The following is a 26,450-nucleotide window of genomic DNA, read 5'->3' as shown; positions in this document are numbered from 1 at the left end:
ATTTGCAGATCAATAAATTATGGTACCAAATTAAGAAAAATTGTTAGTTTAGAAATTATGTAATATAATTTTCAATCATTTTCTTTTACGAGGCCAACTGAGGCAATATTACTGTGTTGTGTGTGCTTAATGTTGGTCTAAAATGGGCCGATGTTAGTTATTTGGAATAATTGGAAGTTACTATTTTAGTTTAATCAAAAAAAAATTATAAAGAACACAGACAACTGCGATGAGAACGGCATTTGTTACTCGTTAAAATTAACATTTTCTTCAGAAGGCTATTTACAAATCCTCTAGATCCCTTCTGCATCTTTTGTTTATAAATAAAGCTAGCTGACCTTTCGCCAATCATCCTGATGGCTTCCTCAGAGCTTAAGTGAAGCTTGCTCACATTCTATTCTGAACCCACTGATATACTGTTTGAGAGAGGCGGAGCTACAAGAGTGACATGAACATTATCTCGGATTTCCATATTGTTGAAAGTCAGAGTCGCGGTTAAGATCGTTTGGTTGTTTAGAGATTTCTGTTAATTTTCGGATATTTCCCTGGTAGAAGAATCGATTACATTGATTAATTTTTAATTTGATGGAATGAGATTTCGGTGTCATTATTGTTTTCGGCAACTGCTTATGACTCTATTTGTCATAGTCGTATATTTTTTGTTCTGTTTCTCTGGTTAGTTTTGACATAGCTCTTTCAGATATATTGCAATTCGGGAATCTGGAATCAAACATATTCAACCAAATTGAAAAATGCTTGTCTGGAACATATTTTTCTTGTAACGGTCAAACAGGGCCAACTGTGAGATCTCCAGAATGGTTGGCGAAACGTCAGAAAGTTCGATTTATCAACCACCGACGCAGGTAGAATGCAGAGTATTTGTAAATAGTCTTACATTATTCTGTGAAAGTTTCCTTTAAAAAAAAACTTCAGAAATCTTTGCTAAACAAGTTTGATAAACGCCATATTAGTTTATATTAGCAGCCCTACGTAACGTCTTTAAGCCACACTGTATAATGCGTATTTTAGAGCAGGAATTTAAAAGGGGGATATTTTAAATCAATTTGGGAAAAAAATTTACATGGTATCCAAGGAACTAAAGAGACACTTTTTATCCCGAGGCAAAACTTTATAGAGAATATGTCGAAAATCACCAAAAAAGATACTTTACTTCAGAGGTTCATTGTTAGGATTTAAGTTTAGGTACATTAAAAAAAGTAATATATGAAAATATTGTTCAGTGGCAGTGGTGATACATTATTGTACTTTACTTTTCATACCTCACATTCCTTGTTTAACTTCATTTTTATTTATATCTTAGGGCACAATGAAGAAAAATAACTATTAAAAAGAACACTTTTATCGACTAACTTTTATCAAAGTTCATTTCAAAATAATAATTTTTACTAAAATATAGAAATGTTACTTTTCACATTTATTTTGGTTTGATTAAAAGCAAAACTCAACAAATTAAATCGTTCAATAAAATAGTTCTTATATGTTGCGCACTTTAATAGGCGACCTATTAATATTAATGAAATATTATTAGATAAAATCAAAATATTTTATTACCCAATTATTTAGATAAGTATTTAGCAAATGATATTTTAATTTGCAAATTCCAACTTCTTTTCCTATTGCATTAAACAACCATTTATGTTCAATATTTCTATAATATAAATATTTATATTCGATATTTTTAATATTTCGAACACCGTTCTAAAGAGCATTTAGCAGAAATTATCGGAAGAAAGTAATAAATCTAAAAATGTGCCCAAAAATTGAAAAAGATTCAGAAGTTATTGCATAGTATTCGCATATAAAAAACTAAAACTTGTTGGTGCCACTTTGTTTAATTAAAACATTTTAATAATGTTGCTTCATGGATCTGAAGATTATATAATGCAATAATAATTAAATAATCGAAAATTAGCAATTTGTGCAACTAAATAAAAAATATAATTTTTTTTAAGTGATCGAGGATGGCTCGGTTGGTAAGTCGTTAGACCTGCCAACTCGACTTGCAGTAGAGGTTGTTGGTTCGATTCCCACCTGGATTCTTGGGTGTTGTTATTGCGTTTGTTGTCCGACTTTAACGACTGACTTCAATCTAGTCAGGTTTCTAAGTAAAGACAGACGCGAGTTCATTGAATTAAGGTAAAAAAAAATGCAACGGGCGGACAAGTAATTGAAAAAAGATTAACTTTATGCAATGAGCGGATTTTCTCACGAAGAGAGCAAGCGAAACAAAAGAGTTTGGCAACGTGTCACAGAATGTTGTTTTAAATTCTAATATCATATAAAGCGTACGGCATTGGCAACAGGATATAAGTATGATTTTTGTAAATTTTGAATTCTTTACCACACATTTCGAAAATACACTTTTATTAATTATTTAATTTTTTAATAGAAAAAAAAAGTCTTGTGTTACGTTTACGTTAATTCCAACTTAACCTACTTCCGAATTTGTGGTACAAAAAATAAAATTCTCTATTTCCACCGTCTTTACATGCTCGAACTACGGAGCGCCAATCGAGTTCATTCAATATGAAAAATAAAACTAGGCGAAGCAGAGCCGTTACCCCACAATTTCGCGCCAGTCTGCAAAAGTTAATAGTGACAGTGTTGCCACGTAACAAAGGCGCAGAGGACGCCTGGAAATCGACGAGCTGAAAGTAGAATATATCTTGTAAAATATACAGAGACTGGGTCTCGCGCCTCTACCGGGTATACAGCTGAACTAACAATATACAAGAAAATTCAGTTTACTATGATCGTAGCGTCTTTGTGAAAATTTTAATTTAGACTAGTTAGATCTTGTATATACCGTTTCTATAGCGCTGCATCCGGGCGTCCATATATGGATATATATACATATATATATATATATATATATATATATATATATATATATATATATATATATATATATATATATATATATATATATATATATATATATATAATATATATATTGTCCTTTTATAGAGGTACCTTGCTAGCGTCCAATATACACGGGAAAACTTTTACATTTCAGCATCCTAGCGTCCGTATGTATATTTTTCATTTATTGGGCAAATTTCTGAGCGTCCGAGCAACGTTGCCCGATTGATTGTGTATTAAAGTACATATAAATAGATATGGTCTTTAGAACACGCTTCTCCTTTTTAACATGACGGTGCACAGTCGAGCGGGTATAAGGCGATTCATGTTTTCGCTATATTTTGAAAAATGTTTTGTTGCTAACTGTTTTATTTTTTATTTTATTTTTTTTTTTGTAGATTTGGTAGTTTTTAAAGCTCTTTGCTAAACTTAATTTCTTTGTGTAGATGTTTTCTTTAACACGTCGCCCGATTTTGGAAAGTAATTCTTGAATTTTTTTATTCTTGAATATGTTTGCCAGAAATATTGCACATGTATTTACGTTAGCCAGGCGCTGCTTGGACATAAACCTAACCAATAATAATAATAATTGAAAGCAAATACTATTATTAATTTTTCAAAGAAACTTCCACAGGCTACTGTAATACTTTCTACAAAACTTCTGGTTTCCTCCTGCGCCGGTTTTTGCTGAGTCGAACTTGCTGACGTTTCGCCAATCTTCCTGTTGGCTTCTTCAGGTATTGAGTGAAACTGGCTCGCATTTTACTCTGTACCTGTATATATATTGTTTGAGGGGGGCGGAGCTAAATGAGGGGCATGAACACCGTCTCGGATCACTGATTCCCATGTTGGTGACAGGTAAAGACCAGAGTCGCGGTTAAGATTCTTTGGTTGTTTAGAGATTTGTTTGATTACATACAAGAATTCGCCAACAGCTGATGAATTTATTTGTCTTAGTCGTAAGGCTCTTTCGTGTTCTTTGAGCCTAGTTGATATTTTTCGTCCGGTTTCTCCAATGTATTCTTTGCCGCATATGCAACCCAGAAGTTTTGTAAAAAGTAAATACTAATATTTAAATATTATTTTTTTAAATTGTTTACTAAGTTCTTGACAGTTGACTTATTTGCAGATCAATAAATTATGGTACCAAACTAAGAAAAACTGTTAATTTAGAAATTATGTAATATAATTTCAACTGGCCAACTGAGGCAATATTACTGTGTTGTTTGTGCTTAATGTTGGTCTAAAATGGGCCGATGTTAGTTATTTGGAATAATTAGAAGTTACTATTTTAGTTTAATTAAAAAAAATTATAAAGAACAGAGACAACTGCGATGAAAACGGCATTCGTTACTCGTTAAAATTAACATTTTCTTCAGAAGGCTATTTACAAATCTTCTAGATCCCTTCTGCATCTTTTGTTTATAAATAAACCTAGCTGACGTTTCACCAATCATCCTGATGGCTTCCTCAGAGCTTAAGTGAAGCTTGCTCACATTCTATTCTGAAGTCACTGATATACTGTTTGAGAGAGGCGGAGCTACAAGAGTGACATGAACATTGTCTCGGATTTCCATATTGTTGAAAATCAGAGTCGCGGTTAAGATTGTTTGGTTGTTTAGAGATTTCTATTAATTTTCGGATATTTCCCTGGTAGAAGAATCGATTACATTGATTAATTTTTAATTTGATCGAATGAGATTTCGGTGTCATTATTGTTTTCGGCAACTGCTTATGACTCTATTTGTCATAGTCGTATATTTTTTGTTCTGTTTCTCTGGTTAGTTTTGACATAGCTCTTTCAGATATATTGCAATTCGGGAATCTGGAATCAAACATATTCAACCAAATTGAAAAATGCTTGTCTGGAACATATTTTTCTTGTAACGGTCAAATTTATGAACAGGACCAGCTGTGAGATCTCCAGAATGGTTGGCGAAACGTCAGAAAGTTCGATTTATCAACCACCGACGCAGGTAGAATGCAGAATATTTGTAAATAGTCTTACATTATTCTGTGAAAGTTTCCTTTAAAAAAAAATCTTCAGAAATCTTTGCTAAACAAGTTTGATAAACGCCATATTAGTTTATTTGGCACGAATGGAGCGAGTGCTTAATAAATGAGTGAAAGAAGAAGTTTACAAGGTGTTGCATACTATATGCGTGTACCTTGACCATCAGAATCGACAAACCAAAGCACTGGCTAATATATCACCGGAAATATCCGCAGTGGCTCGCAGCCCTACGTAACGTCTTTAAGCCACACTGTATAATGCGTATTTTAGAGCAGGAATGTAAAAGGGGGATTTTTTTAAATCAATTTGGGAAAAAAATTTAGATGATATCCAAGGAACTAAAGAGACACTTTTTATCCCGAGGCAAAACTTTATAGAGAATATGTCGAAAATCACCTAAAAAGATACTTTATTTCAGAGGTTCATTGTTAGGATTTAAGTTTAGGTACATTAAGAAAAGTAATATATGAAAATATTGTTCAGTGGCAGTGGTGATACATTATTGTACTTTACTTTTCATCCCTCACATTCCTTGTTTAACTTCATTTTTATTTATATCTTAGGGCACAATGAAGAAAAATAACTATTAAAAAGAACACTTTTATCGAATAACTTTTATCAAAGTTCATTTCAAAATAATAATTTTTACTAAAATATAGAAATGTTACTTTTCACATTTATTTTGGTTTGATTAAAAGCAAAAGTCAACAACTTAAATCGTTCAATAAAATAGTTCTTATATGTTGCGCACTTTAATAGGCGACCTATTAATATTAATGAAATATTATTAGACGATAAAATCAAAATATTTTATTACCTAATTATTTAGATAAGTATTTAGCAAATGATATTTTAATTTGCAAATTCCAACAACTTCTTTTCCTATTGCATTAAACAACCATTTATGTTCAATATTTCTATAACATAAATATTTATTTTCGATATTTTTAATATTTCGAACACCGTTCTAAATAGCCTTTAGCAGAAATTATCGGAAGAAAGTAATAAATCTAAAAATGTGCCCAAAAATTAAAAAAGATTCAGAAGTTATTGCATAGTATTCGCATATAAAAAACCAAAACTTGTTGGTGCCATTTTGTTTAATGTTTAAAACATTTTAATAATGTTGCTTCATGGATTTGAAGATTATATAATGCAATAATAATAAAATAATCGAAAAATAGCAATTTGTGCAACTAAATAAAAAATATAATTTTTTTTAAGTGATCGAGGATGGCTCGGTTGGTAAGTCGTTAGATCTGCCAACTTGACTTGCAGTAGAAGTTGTTGGTTCGATTCCCACCTGGAGTCTTGGGTGTTGTTATTGCGTTTGTTGTCCGACTTTAACGACTGACTTCAATCTAGTCAGGCTTCTAAGTAAAGACAGACGCGAGTTCATTGAATTAAGGTAAAAAAAAATGCAACCGGCGGACAAGTAGTTGAAAAAAGATTAACTTTATGCAATGAGCGGATTTTCTCACGAAGAGAGCAAGCGAAACAAAAGAGTTTGGCGATGTGTCACAAAATGTTGTTTTAAATTCTAATATCATATAAAGCGTACGGCATTGGCAACAGGATATAAATATGATTTTTGTAAATTTTGAATTCTTTACCACACATTTCGAAAATAAACTTTTATTAATTATTTAATTTTTTAATAGAAAAAAAAAAGTCTGTGTTACGTTTACGTTAATTCCAACTTAGCCTACTTCCGAATTCGTGGTAAAAAAATAAAATTCTTTATTTCCACCGTCTCTACATGCTCGAACTACGGAGCGCCAATCGAGTTCATTCAATATGAAAAACAAAACAACTAGGCGAAGCAGAGCCGTTACCCCACAATTTCGCGCCAGTCTGCAAAAGTTAATAGTGACAGTGTTGCCACGTAACAAAGGCACAGAGGACGCCTGGAAATCGACGAGCTGAAAGTAGAATATATCTTGTAAAATATACAGAGACTGGGTCTCGCGCCTCTACCGGGTATACAGCTGAACTAACAATATACAAGAAAAATCAGTTTACTATGATCGTAGCGTCTTTGTGAAAATTTTAATTTAGACTACTTAGATCTTGTTTATACCGTTTCTATAGCGCTGCATCCGGGCGTCCATATATGGACGCCCGGTTGTAGACGGACGCTCGGAAAATAGCAAATTGTTAATGTACGGACGCTTGGAAGATAGTGGGATATATATATATATATATATATATATATATATATATATATATATATATATATATATATATATATATATATATATATATATATATATATATATATATATATATATATATATATATTTTTTTTTTTTTTTCACCTATTGATTCACGGATGGAAAAATGTGATGACACTATATTCCGGGATATCGTCCGTTCGCTTGTTGAACTCCGACTGGAATCCTGCATCCGACTGGAATAAATATGAAAAAAAAAACAGCCCTTTTCAATCACACCACAATGGACGTTCATTTGATTTTCAAAAAACAAAAATATTACGTACTGAAAACCATTCCCAACGACGAGAAATCTACGAAATGATCGCAATTCAAAAAAATAGCCTTTTTAATACTATTTAAACAAGTAGTTCTTTGAACGATATAACTATTTATTTTTTCATTATTGGACGCCGAAAGAGTGGGTGCCATTTTCCAATAACAAAATGGACAAAAAAAGACCCGAAATTTTCTAAATTTTTTTTTCCACGTAGATTCACGGATGGAAAAATGTGATGACACTATATTCCGGGATATCATCCGCTCGCTTGTTGAACTCCGACTGGAATCCTGCATCCGACTGAAATAAATATGAAAAAAAAACAGCCCTTTTCAACCACACCACAAACATTGGACGTTCATTTGATTTTCAAAAAACAAAAATATTAGGTACTGAAAACCATTCCAAACGACGAGAAATCTACGGAATGATCGCAATTCAAAAAAATAGCAACGCCGTAAACTCGAAGACACACACGAAGAATCTCAATAAAGTTTACCATAACTTAATTAGATAAATATAAAAAAAAACAACTCCAAATAAAAAGCAAACCAAAAACAAAAAACAATGCAATGAAAAGAGGCGCACTTCCTCGCTTATCAGTGTCATTTTTAAACTCTTGTTCGTCAAATGTACGTTTGTGTATCTGTCCGTATATATTTTAACCGAAGAACAAATCATTTTCGATTAAGGTATGTTCTATTACACAATTTTTTTTAATGTATTTTGTGTTTCACCTTTAATATCATACTATTCATATGTATTATGATTTTATGTCCATTTACTTATATTTGTCCATTACTTTTATTTATTTTGTCCATTTACTTTTATGAAAGTGTAAAAACAACAAAAGACATATAATCGCGGTGATGTAATGAAGGTCGAATTGACCGAAACGTGAACCGATAAATTTGTCATATAAATAAATAAAGTAAATATAAGACTAAAAAATTGTTCTTTTATAGAATAAATTATAAGCCGTAAATCAAAATTTGTAAAAAATATGGTTCATTAAATTAAACTGTATTATAGGCTGCATCAAGAACTACCATAATGTATTTATCACATACACTGCTCGAGATATTTGGAAAAATCCATGTGCAAGTCGCTTTATTTGAAGCTCAATCCATACGCGATGACTGTTACAACGTATTGCATAGTTTCAATTTTTTTTGTCGAAAATCATTAACTCTATTTCAAAAATGCATGAACTAACTTGGTAGATCCAGGGCTATATCCTCTACTTCAAGCATTTTTTGAATTATATACAAGGTGTGTCGTTTATAGGCGAAGATCTTGAAAGTTTCCATTTTTGGGGGTAAATTATTGGCGGTAAATGAAAAGCGACAAAAGATGGGATAGTTTGATTTAAATAGCATAAACTATGTTGAGAGCTACAAATCAAACAGGGTGCACTTCACATTTGCAAAAATGTTTTTGGGAATGTCTAGTACTGTAGTACAGATTTTTATATTTACCAAAGACTTCCGTAACTTTGAAGTTCAGCGAGAAATGAAATATTTATTAAACTACCCTGTTTCAGTAATGTTTTAATTATAATAATACTCTTCAGTATTATACATGGTGCTTTTTGTTTTACGTCCTTGATAAACAAAGCTTTTTTTGTAATAAGATGATAAAATTTCTTTTAACTCCTTGTTTTATTTTTCTATAAATAAGTACCCATACATCCTACTGACCTATTTCGATAGTTTATTAACCCAAAATTTTATTGGTACAATCCCAGTCACACCGTTTGCTTTGAACAGGCTTTTAAAAACTAGCTCGAGAACTCAAAATCATGTATATTATGTATAAATTTAAGTCTAACCTAGAAATAACAACCACTTCAATTTTTGCCATAATTCCACCTATTGTATGTAATGCAGTATGTATATATATATATATATATATATATATATATATATATATATATATATATATATATATATATATATATTAATGTTTTTTTTTTCTGCTCTCATTAGGATTTTGTTTCATCCAATATTTAAGGTCCGATCCAGGTCTAATTCCCAATTGAGCTGATTTGGAGTTAATGTCACGCACAGCAAATGGAGAATACCCTAAAAATTAACAAAATCTTTCAACATGTTTCTTTTTCAATATTCTAAACAAAAAATAATTTTGTCACACACATTAACCAAAATTGTTACAAAATAAATTCATAATTTACCTGCAATGTAGTCATCATCTAAGGGGTTTGTTTTTGTTTTTGCAAGTCTGGTAGGTTTATTATCAGGCATGGGTTGATCCTCAACTAAGATTGGGTTATTTGGATGTTTCCCTCCTTTTATTGTTGGCAAACTAAATTTTTTTCCACGAGCAGTTAAAGGTCTTCGCAGATTAATGTGGATCTTCATTTCACCATTGTCATCCAAAGAAATGGCTACTTTCTTTAGAGTGTCATTGCCACATTTCGGGCAAAATTTTTTTGTCATAATACTTGTAGTTTTAAAACAAGCATAACACCTCAAAATATATGTTTTTAATTGTTTGATTAGGTGGCCATTTAATGCTGCCACGTTTAGATTCATTTGTTTCAAAACATTTTGCATCGCAAAGTCTGTTGTCATACAGGCTACTGGGACATGTTTTTCCTCCATAAGTTGAGAATTCAATTGGGTTTTGACAACAGATATATTAGAAGGAGTGATCCAACCACTTTCATTGTAATCGTTACCACTATCCAAATCATTTAATTGCTCTTGACTGTCATCACAAACTAGTTTTTCAAAATTTTCTGCTAACATTGAATCCAAATTCTTGCTATTTTGTTGAGCTTTATTATCTGTGTCTATTTCATTCTGAAAGAGAATTTATTTAGATCTGATAGTATCAATTCTACTGTTATTTTTTTCACTCACTGGTGCAAAAAACCCAGTAATGTCAGATGTCACGGGATCTGGGTTTTCTGTGGTTACTAGGGGTTTTTGCAAAATTGGTTCACTTCTTAGGTGATTTGTACCAACCTTTTCTTTTTGTAGTTGATAAGTTAAAGAAATGACTTTAATATCGGTGGCAGAGAGGCTCGGGTAATCACCAGTTTTCTTTGCAAATTCTGTTACTAATTTAACATTGTCTGGAAAAACTTCTTTAATTACTAGATCAAATGGCAATGTAACCAATCTTCTTAACTGCCTCCTATTGGTAATTTCGTCTAGTACTTCTTGACATGTAAGAATAACATCTGCAACTTCCTAAAAAAGGTTATGAGGACAATGGAAATAGTAAAGAAAAAAAAATTACTTACATGTAATGGTGCTTGCTGTATAAAAGCTGTAGTATCAGCAACGAGATATTCAACAGATTTTTTCATCTCTCTACTTTGAAATAACTGAAAAGTATTTTATTTTTATAATTTTTAGCCACCACGTTAACCGAAAACATAGACAAAAAAAAGTAGTTTAGGTAAGGTCATATTCGTGGTCTGTGGTTAAGTTCTTCATCTTTTTGTCTACTTCTATTCTCGAAAAACGCCACAACCATTCGGTCAAAGCTTAGAAGGATATTTGAATTACACGACAAAACATCATCGGTAAATAAAAGGATGGTTACCCCAGTACTTATATTTTCCTACTATGTAATTATAGAAATAAAAAAGCGAAAAAAAAGCATGAAAAGAATTTTGTTTTTTTTTATAGCAGAGCAAGGCTGATTGTAAGAAATATTGCGAATGCCGCTATTTTGCCCTTCTGTGACAACATGAAAAAGTGTTTGAAATAATTAAATTGTATTATTTATGGAGAATGTTTTTTTATTAATTGAAATTTGAACAATATTTACTGTTCTGTTAAAATCTTGTCAAATGAAGACACATGCATTTATAGCGGGGGTTAGGGGTTAATTCCATAGACCCGGTCAAACTACAATTAGCTGAATTGACAAAATTGCAAGGAAATCCAAGTTTTTATTATTCCCAAACGTTGCCACATTTTGCAAACCCTTGGGAGTAGATTTTTTGTATGTATCAAAACTAGAAATAAAAAAAACTTTCTGGTTGCCCTCATGTGTATGTCATAGAGAAGCACATTAAAAAGTTTGCCTGCCTTCTGGTATGTTAATATATGTCAAAATCATGTAGCTACAAGACAATATAGTGACCCTTATACGGTAAAACGTGATGCGTCGCAGGACTCGTAGGTGGCTATGATATTCTCGTAGAGAAGGTGTGGATTTTTTGCGCATGCGTCACCCCCAACTATCTGCAGTTCTATCAATAAATACCGATTTTGTAAATCTGCTTGTTGGATTTGGGACAACTTGAGTAGCAAAAAATATTGTATGAACAACTTCAAAAGAAGGGATCTTACTTAGTCTTCGACTATTTTCCCAACCCTTGCGTGGCTCTAGAGTAAGCTATTTCATTGACTCGTAATTATCACCTACCTCCTTTGTGTGAATAACTATTTAGTACAAGTTTTTGGACAGTTATGGGACTGATCCACGTCCTTTATCCCATTTTTTTTGTAGACTTGCATATACGTCTGTCTCCTAGTTTTGATATAATAATCACATATCCATGTAATGTCATTCAATTTACATTTTTATTTTTTACTTTACCAAAAGGTGCTAGGGAGGCTGATAGCTTTATAGAATATGCATATGTGAGGGTCACATCATCCCTTTAAGCTATGGGAAAGGTGGTAAACACTTCATAAAGTAGGTTGTGTAGTGCTTTTTAGGTAGATATTGTTATCAGTTTTAAATCGGGTTACTTGTTTTTTGGTCATTATCTTTGGCGATGGTACTTAACAGCCCATATTTAGAGTGCCAAATGGTACCTTTTTTTTTGACCCGACTGATAAAATTTATCAAATAATTCCACATTTCTCAAAAATATTATTTTGTTGGTAATATATTACCAACTTATTGATATTTTTCCTGCAGAATTTGTGACTGAAAATTTTCCATCCTGAATATAAGAGAAATTTTTGTTGATTGGGGGGCGTTTTTGGACTTTATTTCCAACAAGTCAAAATAATAATTTCTTCAGCAGATCCTTAATCTCCAGTGGTAGTAAACACAACATTACAAGTTATAGAGACGCCTGGCACAGAATAACCAGCGGTCATCAGTTTTTAGAAAGAACTTAAGGCATAGTAACATATTAGCAACAAGTAAAGTGCTTCTGATTTAAATTTTGTTTTGAATTTGCAGTTATTTACATTTTTGCTTTAGTTATTCTACTAATAATTAATAATAGTTTAATATATTATAAATATTTTTTTTTACTGCTTTCATCTTCTTTTTTCCAATTTTTAGGTGGTAATCTTCTAAAAAATTTTACATTTGAATCCAGATTGCAATAAAATATAGCTAAGTTATTGTGTGAATGAATACTAGTATTTAAAGCCCGGTGGACATAATGCAATTTCTACATGTATATTTAGCATTTAACAATTGCTGATAAATATTTTTTACGGGGATTTTTTTGCGGTAGCCACCAATCAATTTTTGATATCATAATGGTTTTTTAGAGTCACATTTCGTGAATTCCACTTTATTTAAATTTTCAATAGAGGTTAAACCAATAAGTTTAATAAAAAAAAAATTGTGCAAATAGCGCTTAAAGAACCAAACCGCTAACATACTTACAGAATTATACTAAGGGCGCCGATTCGTGTCCTGTAATTTAGCATAATATTAACTCAGCACTTGTCGCTAATGTTTTTAATAACGCTTTCTACACCTTAATTCCCTTTTTGCCTAAACATTTAATGGGATTTCGACATATTTGAGAAAATACTGCCGTAAAAATGCAGCATCCAAACATTGACGACCTGCCCGCGACCATATTGGTTGTTGGAAGCCGCAATTAGAACTGCCATTGCCATTGCCAAGACGGAATTTCAAATCTCCTTCCAGGGCCTCTATTACATATACATATATATATATATATATATATATATATATATATATATATATATATATATATATATATATATATATATATATATATATATATATATATATATATATATATATATATATATTTGAATTCAAAGGATATCGGGTAGCGGTCCGTGGTTAAAATAGAAAGCTCCTTTTTTCTTTAACACACAATATTTCGTCAATTTATTTGTTGACTTCTTCAGGAGTGAACTAAAATTTAATGAACACAACAGGTCAAACTATATAACAGACAATTAAAACAATCGTGAGAAATACTTACAAAATTAGAGTCTACCACATAGTTCCTCAAAAACCATACTTTACAGTTAAGGTAAATCAACGAAGCAACATAATGAAACAAACGGATAAACACTTAGTATACAATTCTTAATAATGGTAGGCAAAAGTTGCGCTAACGGGGGTAGCGAAAAAAACAAAAAAAAAACAATAAAAAAAAAACAATCGATCTAAATAATGACAAAAAAAGGGGCATCAAAATAACCTACTCCGTGGATCAACAACGCAACGCGAATACGCTACTCGGTGGCCGAACATTACATTATCTGTGGTTTAACTGAAAAATGTTACAGTATATATTGCTTATTTGTTGTGTATCAGACTTGTAATTAATTGAATCTTAGTTTTTGTTAATATGGCACATTTCAAGAAACAATCGGGCTTTATAATTATTGACACAGTGCAAAATTTTTGGATTGCTGTAGTCAAATTCATGTCCTGTTTTTATGTAATGCTCAACCACTGCACAAGTATTCCTATGAATACGGCAATCACTTTTGTGCTGTGTTAAACGTTGTTTTAACCACTGTGAGGTCTGTCCAATATAACAGCCTTGACAACCCAAACACGACAATCGATATATGACATTACAGTTATATAGTAGCGGAGTTGGATCTTTCACTCTAGAAAAAAGTTTGGAGACTTTTTCAGTATTATATTTAGCAATTTTTATTTCCTTGAATTCTTTGAAAATATTTATGATAAATTCTGTGAGGTTTTTAATATAAGGTATCTTTCTGTAACACATCCGAGCGTCTGGTTCCTCTGTTGGACCGTCAAATGTGTTGGAGTTATAGATTAATCTCTTAAGTATATGTTTTGGATATCCGTTATTGACAAAAACGTTGAAAATTTTTTTCAGGTTATTTTGAACAAAACTTTCATGGCTCAAATGTGTAACTCTGTTTTTTATGCCTATAATTGTATTATATTTTTGGTTCTGTGGATGAGAGGAATAATAATTAATAAACCTACCTGAGGCAGTTTTTTCTGGTACCAATCCAAAATAATTTCATTTTTGTTAGTTCTAATAACCTTGGTACCTAAGAAGGGGACATAGGAGTCTTTTTCATGTTCAATTGTGAATTGTAGGTTGGTGTTGAAAGAATTAAAAATACTCAAGGTTATATCTGTTTGGTCACATGGTACCGCACAAAGAAGATCGTCAACATATTTATAAATAAAAGGTAATTTGAAAGGTAATTTGGGTATAATTTGATCTAGTAAATGGTCCAATACTAGGGTAGCAAGTATTGGACTGATGGGAGAACCCATTGGGGTACCAAAAATTTGTTTGTAGAATTTTGAATTGAAACTAAAATAGGTGTTATCAAAAATAAATTTTATAAGTTTGAAAAAATTTGTCTTTGTAAGATTAGTGTGTTCTTTTATCTTTTTCCATTCATTATCCAAAATCTGATTTACCAATTCGAGAGGAATATTAGTAAAGAGCGATACGACATCCAATGAAATCAAAACATAATTGTCAGGGAGTACGTAACTGCTGATCATGTTGGCAAAGTTAAATGAATCTTTTACATTATAGTCATTTGTGTTTGTAAACGTAGTTTTAAGGATATTAGCCATAAATCTCGATATGTTGTACGTAACAGAGTTAATTGAGCTTACTATTGGTCTCAGGGGGATATCTGTTTTATGGATCTTAGGCAAACAATACAACTTTGGAAAGGATGAATTATAGATCGATAGTTGTTTACATTCACTGTCAGAAAGCTCTCTCTTTGTTTTTAATGATTTAATTATCCTATTGTAAGTTAATTGTATCGAAGTAGTAGGGTCGCGGTTAAGTCGTGTGTAGGTGGTCGAATCGTTTAATAATTCCATTGTTTTTTGAATATATGTGGTTTTGTCTATAGCAACAGTGCAACCACCCTTGTCCGCTTGCAGTATGTACAAGTCAGGATGTGCATTCAAAAAATGTTTAGCTTCTTTAAACATTGTGTAGAAGCGAGAAGAACCATTACTATTATTGTTGTGCATGTAGTTTGTGAATGCGTTTGCAACTTTTGCCCTCATAATATCTTTAGAATTGTCCGGTACAACATCAATAATATTTTCTATGTCAGCCAAAAAATTTTGATTTAGAAACTGATTATTATTGGCTGGTACGCTAAATTTGGGACCGAGTGATAAAAAGTCGGATATATTTTTTGGAATTTCAACACTAGAATAATTTTGGAACCATTTTTTATTGTTATAAAATAATACATTTTGCGTAGATTGACATTTAAGAAGCAAATTGAATTTTTGTATGTTAAACTTTTTTACTTTATTGTATATGAGTTCTAATCTACTCTTATAATCTTGTATAATATTGATAGGTATCAAGTTAGTTATAGATTACTTTATATTCTGGATTGATTTGTTAATTTTCGAAATAATGTTACATGTCATTTTTATCTCAAGGGACAATATTTTAAAACTAATGTCAGATATAAACCTGTCTATCCTGTTTGCTGTCGATATATCATTACCAACAATTAATAGTCCATGCATCTTCTTTCCACTATCTTGAATGTGTCTAGGTGTCAATCTAGATTTTCTGCAACGTAAGAGGAAAATTCTTCTATTATTGTTCCTTGCTAAACTTCTGTTCAAATTTGCCCACTGCTTCATCAACTTTACGGAGCGAAGACCATAGAGTTGTCCAATCACTTGATAAGAACCCATCATCAATACTAACACTTGGAATTTCTTCTTATATCGACCGTACTAAACTTATTTGAATTCAAAGGATATCGGGTAGCGGTCCGTGGTTAAAATAGAAAGCTCCTTTTTTCAGAGGAACCAGACGCTCGGATGTGTTACAGAAAGATACCTTATATTAAAAACCTCACAGAATCTATCATAAATATTTTCAAAGAATTCAAGGAAATAAAAATTGCTAGATATAATACTGAAAAAGTCTCTAAAATTTTTTTAGAGTGAAAGATCCAACTCCGCTACTATATAACTGTAATGTCATATATCGATTGTCGTGTTTGGGTTGTCAAGGCTGTTATATTGGACAGACCTCACAGTGGTTAAAACAACGTTTAACACAAAAGTGATTGCCGTATTCATAAGAATACTTGTGCAGTGGTTGAGCATTACATAAAAACAGGACATGAATTTGACTACAGCAATCCAAAAATTTTGCAATGTGTCACTAATTATAAAGCCCGATTGTTTCTTGAAATGTGCCATATTAACAAAAACAAAGATTCAATTAATTACAAGTCTGATACACAACAAATAAGCAATATATACTGTAACATTTTTCAGTTAATCCACAGATAATGTAATGTTCGGCCACCGAGTAGCGTATTCGCGTTGCGTTGTTGATCCACGGAGTAGGTTATTTTGATGCCCCTTTTTTTGTCATTATTTAGATCGATTGTTTTTTTTTGATTGTTTTTTTTTGTTTTTTTCGCTACCCCCGTTAGCGCAACTTTTGCCTACCATTATTAAGAATTGTATACTAAGTGTTTATCCGTTTGTTTCATTATGTCGCTTCGTTCATTTACCTTAACTGTAAAGTATGGTTTTTGAGGAACTATGTGGTAGACTCTGATTTTGTAAGTATTTCTCACGATTGTTTTAATTGTCTGTTATATAGTGTGACCTGTTGTTTTCATTAAATTTTAGTTCACTCCTGAAGAAGTCAACAAATAAATTGACGAAATATTGAGTGTTAAAGAAAAAAGGAGCTTTCTATTTTAACCGCCGACCGCTACCCGATATCCTTTGAATTCAAATAAGTTTAGTACGGTCGATATAAGAAGAAATTCCAAGTGTTAGTATTGATGATGGGTTTTTATCAAGTGATTGGACAACTCTATGGTTTTCGCTCCGTAAAGTTGATGAAGCAGTGGGCAAATTTGAACAGAAGTTTAGCAAGGAACAATAATAGAAGAATTTTCCTCTTACGTTGCAGAAAATCTAGATTGACACCTAGACACATTCAAGATAGTGGAAAGAAGATGCATGGACTATTAATTGTTGGTAATGATATATCGACAGCAAACAGGATAGACAGGTTTATATCTGACATTAGTTTTAAAATATTGTCCCTTGAGATAAAAATGACATGTAACATTATTTCGAAAATTAACAAATCAATCCAGAATATAAAGCAATCTATAACTAACTTGATACCTATCAATATTATACAAGATTATAAGAGTAGATTAGAACTCATATACAAGAAGGTTTTCAATAAAGTAAAAAAGTTTAACATAAAAAAATTCAATTTGCTTCTTAAATGTCAATCTACGCAAAATGTATTATTTTATAACAATGAAAAATGGTTCCAAAATTATTCTAGTGTTGAAATTCCAAAAAATATATCCGACTTTTTATCACTCGGTCCCAAATTTAGCGTACCAGCCAATAATAATCAGTTTCTAAATCCAAATTTTTTGGCTGACATAGAAAATATTATTGATGTTGTACCGGACAATTCTAAAGAGGGCAAAAGTTGCATATGCATTCACAAACTACATGCACAATAATAATAGTAATGGTTCTTCTCGCTTCTACACAATGTTTAAAGAAGCTAAACATTTTTTGAATGCACATCCTGACTTGTACATACTGCAAGCGGACAAGGGTGGTTGCACTGTTGCTATGGACAAAACCACATATATTCAAAAAACAATGGAATTATTAAACGATTCGACCACCTACACACGACTTAACCGCGACCCTACTACTTCGATACAATCAACTTACAATAGGATAATTAAATCATTAAAAACAAAGAGAGAGCTTTCTGACAGTGAATGTAAACAACTATCGACCTATAATTCATCCTTTCCAAAGTTGTATTGTTTGCCTAAGATCCATAAAACAGATATCCCCCTGACACCAATAGTAAGCTCGATTAACTCTGTTACGTACAACATATCGAGATTTATGGCTAATATCCTTAAAACTACGTTTACAAACACAAATGACTATAATGTAAAAGATTCATTTAACTTTGCCAACATGATCAGCGGTTACGTACTCCCCGACAATTATGTTTTGATTTCATTGGATGTCGTATCGCTCTTTACTAATATTCCTCTCGAATTGGTAAATCAGATTTTGGATAATGAATGGAAAAAGATAAAAGAACACACTAATCTTACAAAGACAATTTTTTTCAAACTTATAAAATTTATTTTTGATAACACCTATTTTAGTTTCAATTCAAAATTCTACAAACAAATTTTTGGTACCCCAATGGGTTCTCCCATCAGTCCAATAATTGCTACCCTAGTATTGGACCATTTACTAGATCAAATTATACCCAAATTACCTTTCAAATTACCTTTTATTTATAAATATGTTGACGATCTTCTTTGTGCGGTACCATGTGACCAAACAGATATAACCTTGAGTATTTTTAATTCTTTCAACACCAACCTACAATTCACAATTGAACATGAAAAAGACTCCTATGTCCCCTTCTTAGATACCAAGGTTATTAGAACTAACAAAAATGAAATTATTTTGGATTGGTACCAGAAAGAAACTGCCTCAGGTAGATTTATTAATTATTATTCCTCTCATCCACAGAACCAAAAATATAATACAATTATAGGCATAAAAAACAGAGTTACACATTTGAGCCATGACAGTTTTGTTCAAAATAACCTGAAAAAAATTTTCAACGTTTTTGTCAATAACGGATATCCAAAACATATACTTAAGAGATTAATCTATAACTCCAACACATTTGAGGGTCCAACAGAGGAACCAGACGCTCGGATGTGTTACAGAAAGACACCTTATATTAAAAACCTCACAGAATCTATCATAAATATTTTCAAAGAATTCAAGGAAATAAAAATTGCTAAATATAATACTGAAAAAGTCTCTAAACTTTTTTCTAGAGTGAAAGATCCAACTCCGCTACTATATAACTGTAATGTCATATATCGATTGTCGTGTTTGGGTTGTCAAGGCTGTTATATTGGACAGACCTCACAGTGGTTAAAACAACGTTTAACACAGGACAAAAGTGATTGCCGTATTCATAAGAATACTTGTGCAGTGATTGAGCATTACATAAAAACAGGACATGAATTTGACTACAGCAATCCAAAAATTTTGCAATGTATCAATAATTATAAAGCCCGATTGTTTCTTGAAATGTGCCATATTAACAAAAACAAAGATTCAATTAATTACAAGTCTGATACACAACAAATAAGCAATATATACTGTAACATTTTTCAGTTAAACCACAGATAATGTAATGTTCGGCAACCGAGTAGCGTATTCGCGTTGCGTTGTTGATCCACGGAGTAGGTTATTTTGATGCCCCTTTTTTGTCATTATTTAGATCGATTGTTTTTTTTTTTTGATTGTTTTTTTTTGTTTTTTTCGCTACCCCCGTTAGCGCAACTTTTGCCTACCATTATTAAGAATTGTATACTAAGTGTTTATCCGTTTGTTTCATTATGTCGCTTCGTTCATTTACCTTAACTGTAAAGTATGGTTTTTGAGGAACTATGTGGTAGACTCTAATTTTGTAAGTATTTCTCACGATTGTTTTAATTGTCTGTTATATAGTTTGACCTGTTGTTTTCATTAAATTTTAGTTCACTCCTGAAGGAGTCAACAAATAAATTGACGAAATATTGAGTGTTAAAGAAAAAAGGAGCTTTCTATTTTAACCACGGACCGCTACCCGATATCCTTTGAATTCAAATAAGTTTAGTACGGTCGATATAAGAAGAAATTCCAAGTGATATATATATATATATATATATATATATATATATATATATATATATATATATATATATATATATATATATATATATATATATATATATATATATATATATATATATATATATATATATATATATATATATATATATATATATATATATATATATATATATATATATATATATATATATATATATATATATATATATATATATATATATATATATATATTCTCACGTATTGATTCACGGATGGAAAAATGTGATGACACTATATTCCGGGATATCATCCGTTCGCTCGTTGAACTCCGACTGGAATCCTGCAGACGTTTCGCCAAAATCTCACTTGGCATCTTCAATGCTCGCGCTCCGAAAACACTTCGTTCGTGTGTTCGAAGTGTTCGACTCGACAAAAACCGACGCAGGAGGAATCCAGAAGTTTAATAAAAAATAAAATTCAATTCTTTTTGACGCTTGTTTTCTCTTCCGCAGGATGACCAGTCAGTGCAAAATTTAGTCTATTATATACAACTATTGTTTAAAGTAATAACTAAATAATAACCAGATTTTTTTTTAATAAACAGGGTATTTATTTCATGACTAAACGTTCCTAAATGTGTGTCCGGAAATAACTACTTTAAGAAATGATTCTACATGAATAAATAAAAAAAATCATATGAACATATTCCGAAAATAAATTTCAAGATACAGGATGGCAAACTTAGAACAATTCTAATCACAGCACAGGAGCATATGGTGTTTACAAAGCAACCAAAAGTCGTGTTGAATAATATTTATTACAAACGGAAAAAAAATTGCACCTTGTATCTCGAAAACGATATATACATATGTTCATATTAAAAAAAAAACTTTTTTCATGCAGAATAACCATTTAAATTATTCGAATGTTATTTGAATTACTTTCATTTTGCTTTTGAAATTTGAAATTAAAACTAATAACTTAACTTTAATTAGCGAGTTTAGCATTGATTAGACTGAAACCATTAAGCAATATATATATCGCATTTTGTTGAAATTTGTTAGGTGGATATTCAGTTTTAAGAATTTTGGGATTTTATGGAGAAAGGACATGTTTATAGATATGATTGTATTGAAATTATATTATCATTTTAGATCATTTCGAATTCTCATCGAACTCAGATGAAGGCCCCACATATTATCCGTCGGACTCAAATTCCGAAGACGAACGAACTTGTAAGATTGTCATTTCATTTTTGTCAACTTTTAAAAACTTTGAAAATGTTATCCTTTACGCCTTAACACTTAACTATTTGCAGGAACCAAGATTCAAATATATCGACTCATTAGATAAAGTTACTGATTTGAAATATTCTCTAGTTTCGGTAATCTATGGTTTACAATTTAAATTACAATTCAAAATGAATTATTTATTCTAGACATCTGCCGATTCTAAACCGTTCTGTTCAAGTAACTTATTGTTAACATCATCTAAGGTAAATAAAAACCGAATGATTAGTTTTAAAAGACAGTCGCAACAATATCAACATAAAATGGAATTTCAATTCAACGTTTTAGGTTCTAGAACATAACGAAAAAGATTAAGCATTTTGCTGTGTAGCAAAAACGTTGAAGTTCTAATACTTCTTTTTCTTTGCATAGCTTCTGGTTCTAAATAAATAATTTGTCAATTGTTGATTAAAATAGTTTCTCACAGTAATTTATTGAAATGTTAAGTTTTTGAGCTTCCATAGTCTAAAAATTTTAAATGAAACAATCAAAAAACAAAAAAAATAGTGTAAATGCTTATAATTTATCGGGAAAAGCAAAATTATTCCAAATTTCGACTATGACATGAACTATAAAAAATAAATAGTAAATTAAAAGCAAAATAACTTAGAGAATGAATAATTGTGATATGTATTGTTAAATATTTATAATATGTTTTATTCATTTCATTTCTACTTTTTAGGATAAGAAAGAAGTGAACTTAGTAATTTCCAGTCCTGCAACTGCAAACGTTTTCCATTCGGCAAACAAAACTATAAGAAAAAATAAAATAACTCGATTTCCAGATTTCTGCTTTTATTGTGAAATTGATGTGTTAAATTTTGCTCGAAATTGAAGTGCAAAAAATACATACTTTTAAGCCAAAAACTATCGAAAGGAAAAGACTTATTGCATCTTTAAGAAAGCGAGAAAATCACATTAAAAACTCTCATTCTATGGTTAAGCCTGTTCACAGAACCTATGTTGACACGTCTGAAGAAAGCTACGCTGCATGTAAATATTGCTATGGCCATTATTCATGTAAATTACTTTGGAGATATATAAAAAGTTGACCAGAGAAAACAGAATCATCTAGTAATGAACACAATTTGCTTCTTTCTAAGAGAATTATTAATTCTGATTTAATTTATTGCAAAAAAAGATTCTCTTATTTGCGACTTTGGAGAAAGATATTTAAATACTCATAGAGAACAACATCATGTCAATATTTGCTCACGGAAAATGAGGGAATTGTCAAAGGTCATAACAGAGTAAAAAAAAATCAATAAAAAATTAATAATTTGTATGATTTGTTGCATCCTCAGAATTATGTTGTTCGAAGTGTCAATATTATTGCGAAATATGATACACAAAATGATATTTACATATCTCCCACTTTTGCTATGAATATCTCTACAAGTTTAAAAGATTGTTGTGATATTGCAATATTAAATTTTATAAAGCGAAAATATTGCTACCCAAACGTTAGTGCTGCAGAGGCTGAAGCAAATGTAAGTATATTCAAGAGATTATTGGAAAGTAATTGGAAACATGAAATATCTATCCAAGCTGCTAGAGACTTGAATACTAAAACTTGGAATAAGACAACAATAATACCTTTTGCGTCTGATTTAAAATTGCTTAAAACATATTTAATTGAAAAGAGCAATGAAGCTGAAAAAAAATTAAAGAGGGTTCCAATAGTCTAAAAAATTATACAGTTTTGATGGAAACGGTGTTTTGCGGGTTATTGCTTCTTAATAGAAAGAGGGTAGGTGAATTGCAGAGAATGAAGCTGACGTCTTTTACATTATCTGATGAAAAAATAATCAAAGTTACGAAGAATTGTCGGACGCCATTGCAACTTCCGAAAGAATTCTTTTGAAAAGTTTTAAACGGATAGTAATAAGGGGAAAAGGGGAAGAGGGGTTCCTGTTCTATTTAGCAGAGATATACATAAAGAATATGTGGAGCAAGAAACCCACGAGCTTTAACTTCTACTAAATTAAAGAAACATTTGGCCACATCACAAGTCTTTAATATGTCACAAAATGAAATTGAACAATTGGCAACATTTATGGGCCACACTTTAAATGTATATAGTCAAAATTATGGACTTCCAGATGACATTTTTTAAACTGCAACAATTGCGAAACTGTTACTTCTCATGGAAAATGGCAAAGCGGGAAAGTACAAAGGAAAGACATTGGAAGAAATTGACTTAAATTTAGAAGAAGAATTAAACCCACAAGACGTAGACGAAACTGACCAACAGTTTGCAATTGAAGATGAAATCAATGAGCATCCCACTCTTGCAGACAAAAATGAGACATTAAATCAAACAAACAAAAAAACGGAACTTGCACATTCCAAAAAAACGAGAACTGGTTCCATGGACAGCGGAACAAAAAAAAGTAGTAAAAGATTTTTTTAAGATAGCCAGATGTATATATACATTATATATATATATATATATATATATATATATATATATATATATATATATATATATATATATATATATATATATATATATATATATATATATATATATATATATATATATATATATTTGGAATAGGCAAAGGCAAATGACATCTGCTACTTCTCTAGAAATTACTACAAATTAAAGAAAAATTGAAGCAAGCATAATATTTATTGCTTTAAACAGAAAAATCATATCAGTAAAAAATCTATAAAAACTTTAAATATAATATGGATATATTAAATTAAAATACCTATAAAGGAACATACCCGAGTACAAGGTGAAGATGACTGAACAAAGGGAAAATAAAAACTAATGCTTACTACATACTAGGTTGACAGAATTGTTGGTTAAATATTAAAATACTAGCAATACAGACATTATTCAAATCAAATCTTTTACAAACTTTACAAATAAAATGTTATTAATCACTCCTCTAACATTCTCGTTTGTAAAGACGTTCCATGATCTTAAAAAACAATTTATGAGGCAAACCTTTGGAAATTTGTTGAATGTGAGTTTTAATAATATTAAAGCTTTCTTCCTCATAGATCGCGTAAGTATTTGGCAAACTTAATTCTTCATATAGATGTCGTATTGCCTGGACTGATTCGAGGTCCGATTTTCCATAATGGTCCTCCATTATTTTTCTTTGGGATGGACTCGCTCTCTGAAGAGCTACTACAGCCAGCCAAGAACATTTTCCGTCTTCAATGTCCGTCCCTTTCTTGCCCATAATAGCGGAATCACCAAAACAATCCAAGAAGTCGTCCTGAAAGAAAACAGAAATAAAAGGTAGACTAATATATTGTTCCTAGCTTTCTATATACTAGGGAACGTTGAAAATTTTCCCCAAGATATTTTTGTTATCAGTCTCACACACAAGGCGAAAAAGGTGAAACTAAAAAGGCTGAGCAAGCTTTGCTATGATATACAGGTTGTAATATTGAAGTTTGCATATCGTCAGTTGACAGTATTTGCGATTAGAAAAAAAAGGAAAAATTACCTGAATCTGGAAAAATTGCCCCATTTCCAAGAGGATTGTTTTAGCCTGTCTATGCTGTTCAGTATCGTGCAAATTTGCCAAGTACATAGCTAGGGCCACAGGCATTTGAAAACTGTAATATGCAGTCTTATACCTCACAATCGAAGTATATCTAAAAATTACAATATTATTACATTAATAATAGTCAAATTCCATTTTAGAAAGTTTCTTCAAAGTTAAAATGTGAACTCAAAAATTGGTTCCAAATTTACATTTGAACAAAACGTGTGTAGAAAAATAAAGTCATTTCACCTATGCATTGTAAACATATCTAATTTTGGTTTTCCATTATTGTCCATGCACATCAAATCCAGACTCTGTCCCATCGCCGTCTTAAATATAACGTCATGAAAGAGTTCCATCATTAACAGGTAAGCGGGATGATCCCTAAAGTGCCTGAAACAATATGGAGGTAGTGGTTAGCAGTGCCTCCACACATTTATGGTTATGTAATAAGAATAGACATAGACAATTGACAACGGTTTTAAAATCAAGAAAAATGTTATAAATTTTTAGTGATTTTTGACTGACCAAATAATAAATTCAAAATAAATAATAACTTCAAAAGCTACAATATTTCTTCAAAAAATTTGTATGCAACATATTATAATTATCAAAAGTTACACTACAAAAACTATTTAGTTTTGGGGCAAATTTCTGAAGAACAAAGAGGAAAGTTCTACTTTCTGTATATTCATAATCTACATGTAAAATAAGTACCAGAAAACAAATACAAAATTATGAAAGTGGACTCCAAAAAAAGAAAGATTTTTTCATTTAAGTTTTTGGTATTAATATTAATCACCTTGTATTTGATCATTTTAAAATAGCGCCAAATTTTTAAATAAGCAACTAAAACACCGGAGTAGATTGCTATGAAATATTTGGGAACGTTGAATTTGGGTTGGTATTTCTAGACTATAGATAATATTCTACTATAGCCATAATCGAGATCTCACGTTCCTTGTTTTAGTTTTTCAGGAATGTGAATAATGCATATATATGAATAATGTTAATAATGTAAAATAATGTTGTTTGCGCTAAAAGATTTACCACCTTAAATAATATGCCTGTTTTTAGGATTGTTTGTTCTTAATAAGTTGTACTTTAGCGGTTTTGTGTCACTCACTTCTTAAGAAGGGCATATACAGCATTCTCCACCATTAAGGCGTCGTTAAATGCTGACAGTCCTACGTCAGGTTGGCGGTACCAACATGCGACACCTCTGCGAGTTTCCGACTCATCCAGAACGTCGTCCACCACTACCAAGAAGCCTTGAACCTGAAACAAACAATACAATACATACATATATAGTGCTGTAGAATCAATTTTAAACTAATTTTT

The 26,450-nt window shown here is 31.1% G+C and overlaps 2 protein-coding genes across 7 annotated transcripts in view; both read right to left on the bottom strand.

Annotated features, from left to right (window-relative positions):
• Positions 1-8,734: 8,734 nt before the first annotated feature.
• Positions 8,735-10,818, bottom strand: LOC132699716 (RNA-binding protein NOB1). 2 transcript variants are annotated; one of them, XM_060666586.1, is made up of 4 exons: positions 10,662-10,818; positions 10,381-10,608; positions 9,585-10,215; positions 8,735-9,474 (listed from the first exon to the last, which is right to left on the bottom strand). In XM_060666586.1, exons 1-4 carry the CDS (start codon positions 10,725-10,727, stop codon positions 9,350-9,352), a joined length of 1,050 nt encoding a protein of 349 aa, XP_060522569.1. In that variant the 5' UTR covers positions 10,728-10,818; the 3' UTR covers positions 8,735-9,349. The 2 variants fall into 2 exon arrangements, with proteins under 2 accessions (XP_060522569.1, XP_060522560.1); XM_060666577.1 differs by having other exon boundaries at positions 8,736-9,474; positions 10,276-10,608.
• Positions 10,819-24,224: 13,406 nt separating this feature from the next.
• The window catches only part of LOC132697841 (farnesyl pyrophosphate synthase), a 111,687-nt gene continuing 109,461 nt past the window's right edge, over positions 24,225-26,450 (bottom strand). For all 5 annotated transcript variants that reach the window (XM_060663545.1, XM_060663553.1, XM_060663562.1 and 2 more), the window contains 4 exons: positions 26,236-26,387; positions 25,359-25,502; positions 25,068-25,218; positions 24,225-24,833 (listed from right to left, as the gene is read on the bottom strand). In XM_060663545.1, the coding sequence (XP_060519528.1) occupies positions 24,498-24,833; positions 25,068-25,218; positions 25,359-25,502; positions 26,236-26,387 (783 nt within the window). In that variant the 3' untranslated portion in view covers positions 24,225-24,497. The remainder of the gene's footprint in view (positions 24,834-25,067; positions 25,219-25,358; positions 25,503-26,235; positions 26,388-26,450) is intronic.

Source organism: Cylas formicarius, unplaced genomic scaffold (assembly GCF_029955315.1).
Source record: "Cylas formicarius isolate icCylForm1 unplaced genomic scaffold, icCylForm1.1 PGA_scaffold_10__41_contigs__length_53128322, whole genome shotgun sequence".
In the NCBI taxonomy this organism is placed as follows: domain Eukaryota; kingdom Metazoa; phylum Arthropoda; class Insecta; order Coleoptera; family Brentidae; genus Cylas; species Cylas formicarius.
This window is presented reverse-complemented; position numbering and strand designations above follow the sequence as displayed.

Bases quoted from the DNA above. Each gene is read 5' to 3' on its own strand.
- LOC132699716 (XM_060666577.1), bottom strand. From the start codon at position 10,727: ATGAAAAAATCTGTTGAATATCTCGTTGCTGATACTACAGCTTTTATA. The intron at 10,216-10,275 runs GTGAGTGAAAAA...ATTCTCTTTCAG, and splicing joins TTACTGGGTTTTTTGCACCA to AATGAAATAGACACAGATAA. The intron at 9,475-9,584 runs GTAAATTATGAA...GTTAATTTTTAG, and splicing joins AGATGATGACTACATTGCAG to GGTATTCTCCATTTGCTGTG.